General features: G+C 44.2%; 1 protein-coding gene across 11 annotated transcripts in view; it reads left to right on the top strand.

The window, feature by feature from the left end:
• The window catches only part of LOC124033928 (neuron navigator 2-like), a 179,579-nt gene that overhangs the window by 86,772 nt on the left and 80,702 nt on the right, over window positions 1-12,105 (top strand). For 10 of the 11 annotated variants that reach the window (XM_046346457.1, XM_046346418.1, XM_046346390.1 and 7 more), the window contains 2 exons: window positions 10,342-11,395; window positions 11,672-11,790. In XM_046346457.1, coding sequence (XP_046202413.1) covers window positions 10,342-11,395; window positions 11,672-11,790 — 1,173 coding nt within the window. Of the gene's footprint in view, window positions 1-2,960; window positions 3,485-10,341; window positions 11,396-11,671; window positions 11,791-12,105 lie in introns of those variants that run through there. The other variant, XM_046346477.1, reaches the window with a different exon arrangement.

Raw genomic sequence — 12,105 nt, 5'->3', positions numbered from 1 at the left:
TTTTCAGTTCTTTCCACAGATTCTCGATTGGATTCAGGTCTAGACTTTGACTTGGCCATTCTAACACCTGGATATGTTTATTTTTGAACCATTCCATTGTAGATTTTGCTTTATGTTTTGGATCATTGTCTTGTTGGAAGACAAATCTCCGTCCCAGTCTCAGGTCTTTTGCAGACTCCATCAGGTTTTCTTCCAGAATGGTCCTGTATTTGGCTCCATCCATCTTCCCATCAATTTTAACCATCTTCCCTGTCCCTGCTGAAGAAAAGCAGGCCCAAACCATGATGCTGCCACCACCATGTTTGACAGTGGGGATGGTGTGTTCAGGGTGATGAGCTGTGTTGCTTTTACGCCAAACATAACATTTTGCATTGTTGCCAAAAAGTTCAATTTTGGTTTCATCTGACCAGAGCACCTTCTTCCACATGTTTGGTGTGTCTCCCAGGTGGCTTGTGGCAAACTTTAAACAACACTTTTTTATGGATAACTTTAAGAAATGGCTTTCTTCTTGCCACTCTTCCATAAAGGCCAGATTTGTGCAATATACGACTGATTGTTGTCCTATGGACAGTCTCCCACCTCAGCTGTAGATCTCTGCAGTTCATCCAGAGTGTCCATTGGCCTCTTGGCTACATCTCTGATCAGTCTTCTCCTTGTATGAGCTGAAAGTTTAGAGGGACGGCCAGGTCTTGGTAGATTTGCAGTGGTCTGATACTCCTTCCATTTCAATATTATCGCTTGCACAGTGCTCCTTGGGATGTTTAAAGCTTGGGACATCTTTTTGTATCCAAATCCAGCTTTAAACGTCTTCACAACAGTATCTCGGACCTGCCTGGTGTGTTCCTTGTTCTTCATGATGCTCTCTGCGCTTTTAACGGACCTCTGAGACTATCACAGTGCAGGTGCATTTATACGGAGACTTGATTACACACAGGTAGATTGTATTTATCATCATTAGTCATTTAGGTCAACATTGGATCATTCAGAGATCCTCACTGAACTTCTGGAGAGAGTTTGCTGCACTGAAAGTAAAGGGGCTGAATAATTTTGCACGCCCAATTTTTCGGTTTTTGATTTGTTAAAAAAGTTTGAAATATCCAATAAATGTCGTTCCACTTCATGATTGTGTCCCACTTGTTATTGATTCTTCACAAAAAAATACAGTTTTATATATTTATGTTGGAAGCCTGAAATGTGGCAAAAGGTCGCAAAGTTCAAGGGGGCCGAATACTTTCGCAAGGTACTGTACATTTGGCATAACAAATGTGTTACTTCCTCTGCTTTCTAGAGCCTATATTTACTGTGTATTCCTGCCCTTGTGTTTGATTATAGTGTGGTGGACATCACATTACACCATGGCTTTACAATCGTAGTGGTATAACTAAATCTGTCTGAAAACATGGCCTTGTTTGATTTAAGATCTTATAATGTATTTTCACTGTAAGTCTTAGTCCTAGAACGGTAGATTGGGTCCTCAGTGGTATGTAGCCAGTCAGGCGGTACTTCCCCAGTACTGTGATGTATGTTAGTGAGAGTAGAGTGGAGTAGAGCAGCACAAAGCAGTGCAGCACAGAGTCGACCAGAACAGAGCCGAGCAGAACAGTACAGAGCCGAGCAGAACAGAGTAGAACAGAGCTGAGCAGAACTCTGAGCAGTGTGACGGTTTAGGTTAACTTTCTGGCTGGGTGGTTTACCTGGATAACCCAGTCTACAGTCTGCATTCTACAGTCAGCCAGTGGTAGGCTGCTGCTGCTGTGTGATGAGGAATTCACTGTGCATTGGCTGAGCCCTAATTAGTGTACATGTGGAACAGAGAGGGCAGGATAGAGGGAACAACAGAGAGAAGGATGGGGAGTGAGAGAGAGAGATACTCAACTAGTCTAAAGGCCAGTTTTATTTCTTCTTTAATTAGAACAACAGTTTTCAGCTGTGCTAATGTAACGGATGTGAAACGGCTAGCTTAGTTAGCGGTGCGCGCTAAATAGCGTTTCAATCGGTGACGTCACTTGCTCTGAGACCTAGACGTAGTAGTTCCCCTTGCTCTGCAAGGGCCGCGGCTTTTGTGGAGCGATGGGTAACGATGCTTCGTGGGGGACTGTTGTCGATGTGTGCAGAGGGTCCCTGGGACGGTCTAAAGTTATACTGTTACACTAACAATTGCAAAATGGTTTTCTAATGATTAATTAGCCTTTTAAAATGATAAACTTGGATTATCTAACACAACGTGCCATTGGAACACAGGAGTGATGTTTGCTGATAATGGGCCTCTGTACACCTATGTAGATATTCCATTAAAAATCTGCCCGTTTCCAGCTACACTAGTCATTTACAACATGAACAATGTCTACACTGTATTTCTGATCAATTTGATGTTGTTTAATGGACAAAAAAGTGTTTTTCGGTACCCCCTGCATATAGCCTTGTTATTGTTATTTTACTGTGTTACTTTTTTAAAACTTTAGTTTATTTAGTAAATAATTTCTTATTTTCTTAAAAATGCAATGATGGTTAAGGGCTTGTAAGTAAGCATGTGACAAATAAAATTAGATTAGATTTACAATCCAATTTTCTCAATGTTTTCATAACATAGCTAAAGCTAGCTATCAACTAACAGTTAGTTACCATCTAGTTAAGTGTTTGTTTAGCCACAGCTGGAGTTGTGCAAAACAACTAAATACACACATGCGTTGTTGAGGAAACAACAGTACATCTGATTCACTCTAAAGTATTGTAACGACCCTGGGTTTATAACCGTGGAAATCGACCACACTGCTCGAGCATGCTTTTACGGCACAGTCGGTAGCGCGCTGGACCTCGGGCTCGAAGTCGAGGGTTCGAGACCTACTCCCTGCTGTTTCACTACAGTATATAATGTATACAGTGCTAATTGTGCAAACAAATTAGGCCTGGGCAATATGACGATATATATCGTGTGATAGAAAAACGTATATCGTTTCATATTATGCTTTATCGTTTATTTCGTTGTGTTGCAAATCACACTTTACGGCAATATTTTTGTCAATTGGACGACGCTTTGCATTCTTGGAAGGAAATATGAAACACAAACACACATGGAGAAGAGTGAACGTGACACAGCACGGAGACACGGAACTCGTACCTAAAAGAGAGGCTACCTCGATCGCATGGACGTGGTTTGGGTATGAAAAGTCTTACACGGAGAAGAAAACCGTCCTCTACAAAATATGCCGAAGGCCGGTCCCGAAAACAGGCTCAAACAGCACTAACCTCTTTTACCACCTACGCAATAATCATGTGTGAGAGTCTATGGATGAGACCGAAAAAAGTACAGTCGTGCTAAAAAACAAACCCCCGACACAGGCGTTGCAAGAGGCGTTTACCCGCTGCACACCATATGGTAAAGAATCACGAATATGGAAGCAGATAACAGCTGCCGTTACAACTTACATCTGCAAAGACATGGCCCCAATTTACAAGGTTGAGAAAGGAGGTTTCGTGAGCCAAGGTACCAAATGCAAATTGATATGTGACACGTATTAATGCCAAAATAACATGCAAAACAGGCAAGCCCCCTTCCAAAAAAGATATATATATATTTTAGGCCTATATTTATTTTGTTTGCAACTATAGTTGAATTATTTTCTATTGACCTTTTTATATTCTATACATTAATATTTTATATTCTGATACATGCTTAATTGAAAATGTGCACAAATGTTCTAAACGAAAGGAGAAATAATCAAATATGAGTAAGTACCTTTTATTTGTTGAGTATAATTCAACATGTAATAAGAAATAGGCCTTTACATGTGGTAATTTTATATAAACTATTTATTCATTGAATTTACAGAATTTGCTATATTGTGATATGAATCGTTATCGGGATATGAAATGACCTATATCGGGATATGAGATTTTGGCCATATCGCACAGCCATAAAACAAATTATAGAAGAGGCTGTGTATTAAATGTAACAAAAACCCTTAACTACTATCTACCTATGGTAGGCTGGCTAGCGCGGAGTTAGAAAATGTTGACGTTAGCGGTTGACATGCGAACATTAGATACGGATTTGATTTAAAAAAAAAGTAATTTTCTAAAATACTTATCATTAGCGTGGTTCATGTACTCATGTAAATACACTTACTACAAGTCATCGTTTGTAAATATATATATATATATATATTAAGAGACAAAAAGTTTATAACGAAAATACATTTAATCCGAGACGCCATATTGTCTCATTGATTTACATACAAAGTTAGCTATCTTAGTTTGGCAACCCTACAAGACCATGGCACTTGCCTATAGAGCAGCAAGAGGAACTGCCCGGCTCTGCTCAAACCCTACACCCCAACCCGAGTACTCCATTCAGCCTCCTCTGGTGTAAACTGTAAATGTACATTCATATGGAGGGGAACATCTCACTAGTTATCACTTGGTCAAAACAGTTCAATTATACATCAAAATGAGAAACTTGTTATCTCTAGATTGCAAAAACATAACCATGCTCATAAATGTTAAACTTGAAAACAGGATGAATAAGGATACACAGACGATTTAAATTGCTCTACTGTGTGTCTCTTCCTGCTTATATTCTTCCAACGAATGATGTGCACACCTGCTATAAGGGCACAAGGTGAGACCCAAATGCAGACACAGGAGGCAGATGGTAGAGCTCTGATTTGTATTATAACAAAGGGAGTAGGTAAAGGCAGGTCGGGGACAGGCGAGAGTTCATAAACCAGGTCAGAGTCCAAACAGGACCAGACGATAGGCGGTCTCGAGGTCAGAGTCCAAACAGGACCAGACGATAGGCGGTCTCGAGGTCAGAGTCCAAACAGGACCAGACGATAGGCGGCCTCGAGGTCAGAGTCCAAACAGGACCAGACGATAGGCTGTCTCGAGGTCAGAGTCCAAACAGGACCAGACGATAGGCGGTCTCGAGGTCAGAGTCCAAACAGGACCAGACGATAGGCGGTCTCGAGGTCAGAGTCCAAACAGGACCAGACGATAGGCGGTCTCGAGGTCAGAGTCCAAACAGGACCAGACGATAGGCGGTCTCGAGGTCAGAGTCCAAACAGGACCAGACGATAGGCGGTCTCGAGGTCAGAGTCCAAACAGGACCAGACGATAGGCGGTCTCGAGGTCAGAGTCCAAACAGGACCAGACGATAGGCGGTCTCGAGGTCAGAGTCCAAACAGGACCAGACGATAGGCGGTCTCTAGGTCAGAGTCCAAACAGGACCAGACGATAGGCGGTCTCGAGGTCAGAGTCCAAACAGGACCAGGCGATAGGCGGTCTCGAGGTCAGAGTCCAAACAGGACCAGACGATAGGCGGTCTCGAGGTCAGAGTCCAAACAGGACCAGACGATAGGCGGTCTCGAGGTCAGAAACCAGATCCAAGTCCAAAACAGGCAGAGTGGTCAGGCAGGTTGGTTGTCAGAACAGGCAGAGTGGTCAGGCAGGCTGGTTGTCAGAACAGGCAGAGTGGTCAGGCAGGCTGGTTGTCAGAACAGGCAGAGTGGTCAGGCAGGCTGGTTGTCAGAACAGGCAGAGTGGTCAGGCAGGCTGGTTGTCAGAACAGGCAGAGTGGTCAGGCAGGCTGGTTGTCAGAACAGGCAGAGTGGTCAGGCAGGCTGGTTGTCAGAACAGGCAGAGTGGTCAGGCAGGCTGGTTGTCAGAACAGGCAGAGTGGTCAGGCAGGCTGGTTGTCAGAACAGGCAGAGTGGTCAGGCAGGCTGGTTGTCAGAACAGGCAGAGTGGTCAGGCAGGCTTGGTTGTCAGAACAGGCAGAGTGGTCAGGCAGGCTGGTTGTCAGAACAGGCAGAGTGGTCAGGCAGGCTGGTTGTCAGAACAGGCAGAGTGGTCAGGCAGGCGGGTTCGGAGTCAGGACAGGCAACGGTCGAAACCAGGAGGACTAGAAACAAACAGAGCTTGGAAAAAATAGTAGCAAGGAAAAACGCTAGTTGACTTGGCAAACAAGACGAACTGGCACAGAGAGACAGGAAACACAGGGATATATACACCTGGGATAATAATCGACACCTGGAGGTGGTGGAGACAATCACAAGGACAGGTGAACCAGATCAGAGTGTCACACCTGCAGCTAAAAGGTCGAATGTCTCCCTCTAGTGGTAGCACTAAATATACATGCAGCTATATTAAAGCAAAACCATGGAGGACTACAATAATAATGTTGTGAACAAACACAATTTGATTCCAAAATATGGAAATGTATAGAATCTATACACAGAACATTTTTGTTGTTGTTGTAAGGGTAATAATATAAGCCAGGTAGGCCTATAATGTACGAGACCATATGTCTGTCATAAGTCCCAAAGAGGGTGTTTTGTCCTGCTCCTTGCATTCATCCCAGTCATCAGTGACAGAATTGGGCTAAGCACATGTTTGACATCAGTGTTTGTACAATTACAATGGAAAAACAATTTTAGGAAATGCAATATAACATTCTATTTACAGTTACAATGGAATGGTTTGCTTTGTGTGTTAGGATTTGTGGGCTTTGACACTCTTATGTAGGGGTCATAACCAGACATAACCATAACCATCAAATAGTGCAATATATGTCACAACACTTTTAAATGTATGTGTCATGACAGCTTTTATGACATATTATGACATATTATAACATGTTATGATGCAATGTGTCAAATAAAGTGTTAGCGTTTTTCTAGTTACACGATGTACTACAGAATACTTGTATGTAGCCGTGAGTGACTGAGGTGAAATTACATTCTCATGACCGTTAAAGTGTTTCTACATGAACACTGTGAGCCTGTCTAGTAAATGATTGGTGTTAACAGTTTATCACTGCACTTGACTGTTAGACCCTGGAGCAGCTGCCTGGGCTGCTGTAAGCAAACCATTTCACAGCACAGGGAGGAATGCTGAAGATACGGACTATATGGTTGAACTAACTGGGTTTTAAGTGCTTTTGGCAAAGTGTCTGGAGAAATGTCCTGTAAACCAGAGCCTGGTGGTGGACAAAGTGAGGCCAGGATACCTACTGGATATGCCAGCGATGTGCTGGTGATATGTAAGCTATATGCCAGCGATGTGCTGGTGATATGTAAGCTATATGCCAGCGATGTGCTGGTGATATGTAAGCTATATGCCAGCGATGTGCTGGTGATATGTAAGCTATATGCCAGCGATGTGCTGGTGATATGTAAGCTATATGCCAGCGATGTGCTGGTGATATGCCAGCGATGTGCCAGTGATGTGCCAGTGATGTGCTGGTGATATGCCAGCGATGTGCCAGTGATGTGCCAGTGATATGCCGGCGATGTGCCAGCGATGTGCCAGTGATATGTAAGCTATATGCCAGCGATGTGCTGGTGATATGTAAGCTATATGCCAGCGATGTGCTGGTGATATGCCAGCGATGTGCCAGTGATGTGCCAGTGATGTGCCAGTGATATGCCAGTGATGTGCCAGTGATGTGCCAGTGATGTGCCAGTGATGTGCCAGTGATGTGCCAGTGATATGCCAGTGATGTGCCAGTGATATGCCAGTGATATGCCAGTGATGTGCCAGTGATGTGCCAGCGATGTGCCAGCGATGTGCCAGCGATGTGCCAGCGATGTGCCAGTGATATGCCAGTGATATGCAGAGTTGGTGTCAGTGGACCTGTTGAATGAGACAGCTTACATAATCGTTTGGAGGTGTTGCATGCATTTTTTGCATCAGGATTTGTTGGAGACTGTTACCATATAGTAGTACCTGGTATGTAACACTGCTGATAAATGTTGCACTTAAAACCCCTTACTTTCTAGCCAAGGTTATTAATACATACAGTAGATATGTTGTAAATGATTAAAGAGCTTGAAAGGTGAGCCTGATAACAAATGAAGTCGATGCTGCCTCTGAGGTCCACAAAAGATAAGCCAAGAGAATTGTATGTGTGTTATTACGCTATGGATGTGTTACAAAACCCAACATTGTTAGAGCGTTATTTGTGAGCTGAGGTGTGTGCGTGACAGTTGTATGTGGTCACTGGTCAGTGTTGAGTTGGCAAGAACAGACAGGCTTTCATGATTGACTACCTCCCAGGCACTCCACATAGCAGACTCTCTAAACTATGCACAACCTGCCGCTGAAGTTTGGATTTGAAATGTAAATGTCTCCTAGCTATGTCACTTTACTTTATACACCTCCCTTAGGCATGGTAAAATGACAGGTTGGAGGCTGGGATCACACTGGGATCACAGTGCCTAGTTAGAAAGGTGTATCCGCTGAAACAGGTTTCCCTGCTTTTTGTTGCCCATGCAGACTACTGGACTTAGAGGTAGGTTATTATTTAACCTTTATACAACAGGTGGATCTAATTCTGAATGCTGATTGGTCAAAACCGCATTCCAGCCGGTGTCTAATCTATGACGTTAAAATTAGAAGTCGACCGATACCGATTATTGGAGGACCAAAAAAATCTGATACCGATTAATCGGCCGATTTAAAAAATATATATATATTTCTTTGTAGTAATGACAATTACAACAATACTGAATGAACACTTTATTTTAACTTAATATAATACATAAATAAAATCCATTTAGCCTCAAGTAAATAATGAAACATGTTCAATTTGGTTTAAATAATGCAAAAACAAAGTGTTGGAGAAGAAAGTAAAAGTGCAATATGTGCTATGTAAGAAAGCTAACGTTTCAGTTCCTTGCTCAGAACATGAGAACATATTAAATCTGGTGGTTCCTTTTAACATGAGTCTTCAATATTCCCAGGTAAGGTTTAGGTTGTAGTTATTATAGGAATTATAGGACTATTTCCCTCTATACAATTTGTATTTCATTAACTATTGGATGTTCTTAAAGGTACTTTAGTATTGCAAGTGTAACAGTATAGCTTCCGTCCCTCTCCTCGCTCCTTCCTGGGCTCGAACCAGCAACACAACGACAACAGCCACCATCGAAGCAGTGTTACCCATGCAGAGCAAGGGGAACAACTACTAGAAGGCTCAGAGCGTGTGATGTTTGAAACGCTATTAGCGCGCCCTAACTAGCTAGCCATTTCAATTCGGTTAGACCAGCCTCATCTCGGGAGATGATAGGCTTGAAGTCATAAACAGCCAGTTTCCTTGTGGAGTGCAACGAGAGAGAGGCAGGTCGTTATTGGGTTGGACTAGTTAACTGTAAGGTTGCAAGATTGGATCCCCCGAGCTGACAAGGTGAAAATCTGTCGTTCTGCCCCAGAACAAGGCAGTTAACCCATCGTTCCTAGGCCGTCATTGAAAATGAGAATGTGTTCTTAACTGACTTGCCTAGTTAAATAAAGGTATATACAAATAAAAACAAATGTTGGCAAATCGGCGCCCAAAAATACCGATTTCCGATTGTTATGAAACCTTGAAATTGGCCCTAATTAATCGGCCATTCCAATTAATCAGTCGACCTCTAGTTAAAATGTCTATTTTCTCTGTCTCATCAGCCCAGCCAGGCAATTTATAATCTTGATCTCCACTCGGCCTAACAACACTGTGCCAACATATCCCCCAAACACTGTCTTTTCAGGCATTATCACTTAACTATATTAACCAGTCCAGTCCATTAAGAACACATTCATATGTACACAACATGCTTCCTTAAACAAGGAACACAAACTAGTGACAACTAGAAACAAATACATGTCTCAACAACCTGTTCATCTATTTGTCCTTTGAACTCGTCCGGGGACATCAGGTCCTGGAGTTTTAGGTTGGCTTGGAGGGAATTCAAGATCAGGCCTCTTAGCATAAAACAAGATTCAGATCTGAGCGCGTATGTGTTTTCATTTTGAGCTAGAAGAGAGGATGTGTAAAATGGCAATTTTCCTAAAATGGTCTTCTAAATAAGAATATACCAGTGTCCCGACAGCACTGTAGAGATCACAATGGTGAGTTAGATCTGAGGCTATTATATAAACAGTGTTATGGTAATGTGGCCACACCGTCTCCCATGAGCTTCCCCAAGTTGTAACACACGGACCAGTTCGTTGCTGGATTCTTCACCGATCTTTGATACCTTCTCCTGAATGTAAACGTTGTTCGGACCTCAAGTTCTGTGAGGTGGAAGAAATTCCTTTGTTCTTTATGAAACTTCACTCTATCTCTATACTGTGTGGCCATATGGCAGGGTCTTCCCTAGGAATTTACGACCTCACTCTGACCACAGCAGTCTGGTTATAGAAGCAGAGAGCGGGGGATGGTGATGCTGTACCCAAAGAGGGCAACATCATGACTATTGTGACTATTGTGTTAATGACTGTACTAGCTTACCTGGTTAAATAAAGGTTAAATAAAAAAATATAAAAAAATCTCTCCCTGCCTCTGTTTTGGTTTCTCCACAGAGAGAAGCACCACGGCCTCTCCCATCATGACTGAGCACGGTCTGTCTCCAGGGCCCATCAATGGCTGCTCTTCCTCCTCCAACCCCCAGCCCAATGCAGGCAACAGCAGCAAGCCCTGGAGGAGTAAGCCCCTGAACACCAAGCACAGCGCCACCTCCTCCATGCTGTCTGTCAAACAGGACCCTCCCACCAGGCAGCCCGCGGCCACACCCCTAGAGGTCCTCCCTAAAGTCATCGCCCAGAAGTCCATGCTGGAGAAATTCAAGCTTTTCAACAGCAAAGGAGGCTCCAAGGCAACTGGAGTCCTGACTGAAAGGCCGACAGGGCAGGAGACGGAGTCGATGGAGTCGCGTCCCACCAGCAGTGACCACCTAGAGGAGGCAGAGGGGAACTCCCGGCCCCCCAGTGTCATGGCAACCAGCCCCAAGCTTGCCCTGAAGGGCATTGCCCAGCGCACCTTCGGCAGGGCCCTCACCCCCCAGAAGAGCTCTCTGAAGACTGGGGAGAAGGAGAAGGACAAGGCCAGGCCCAAGGAGAGGGACAAGGCCTGGGAGGGAGGCTCCAAGCGGGGGTTCATCACAGAGCAGGAGGAGCCCAGGGATGACACCAGGCAGGAGGGAGTAGGTTCAGACTCAGCAGAGCCCAAGAGGAACACTAAGAGTACCAGCCTCATCCCAAAAGGAGGCAAGGCTGGCAGTGGCAAAAAGGAGGTTTCAGCCCCAGCAGCACACAGCGGAATACAAAAGCCAGGGTTCAAGGCAGGGAAGACCTCGGGGGTGCCCTCTTCTGGTCGAGATGGAGACAGGCCCAGCAGTTTGAGGGCCGGTGGGGGTGGTGGCCACTCGGTGCACAAGTGCCAGCTGGACAGCAGAAGCTCCAGCTCCTGCTCCAGCCTGGCCTCCTCTGAAGGGAGGTCTCACCATCAACACCACAATACCAACGGAGCTCCCCCAGTGGCCACCACAGCCAGCAACACCATCAGTGTCCAGCTACCTCATCCTCAGCAGCAATACAATCACCCCAACACTGCCACTGTTGCACCATTCATGTACAGGTACTATGCCTGCTTTGATGGACAGAATTTGAGCTTTCATAGTTTAATAGTAGGAATATACCACAATGTCAAACATTTTATACATACTACGTCTCAAACCTTTTAACTGACTGTCGGGATCTGTGTAATTCTAAATTCTAGTCAATAACTAACTGGAGAGGACTGAACTACATATACTTAGTGGGAACTCTTTACTCCTGACGGAGCGCAGAGAGAGGCAGACTGACTCTGTTGTATCGCTCCTCATTGTCTTGTTGTTCCTGCCCTGTCCTGTAGGTCTCAGCCTGATGTGACTGGAGCAGACATGATGATGGAGGCAGCGGGGTCACTGGAAGGTCACAGAGAGACTGCAGCCATCAGCAAGTCAGCAGACAACTCCCAGGAGGACCTCACAGGTAACACTGGGTCACTATGATTTACATGCAGAGTATGTGTGTAGCTGTACCTCACAATGTCTGTCTCACTGGTTAAATCCTATATCCTTCCAAGCATACTGGAAATCATGTGATTGCTAAGTGGTTATTCAATTGATTGAAACAGGGCATTTTCATACTGTGCTTTATGACTTCAATTTCCACATCAGTTTTTCTTTGGTATTTTTTACACTGTTACGTTAAATGTTAAGAAGATGAGACTCTTGTGAACTGTAATATGTTTCACAAGCTGGCAAATATCTCATTAGCAACAAAGGATCCTGTCCCAGGGAAAAA

This window comes from Oncorhynchus gorbuscha, linkage group LG01 (assembly GCF_021184085.1).
Source record: "Oncorhynchus gorbuscha isolate QuinsamMale2020 ecotype Even-year linkage group LG01, OgorEven_v1.0, whole genome shotgun sequence".
NCBI lineage: Eukaryota > Metazoa > Chordata > Actinopteri > Salmoniformes > Salmonidae > Oncorhynchus > Oncorhynchus gorbuscha.
This window is presented reverse-complemented; position numbering and strand designations above follow the sequence as displayed.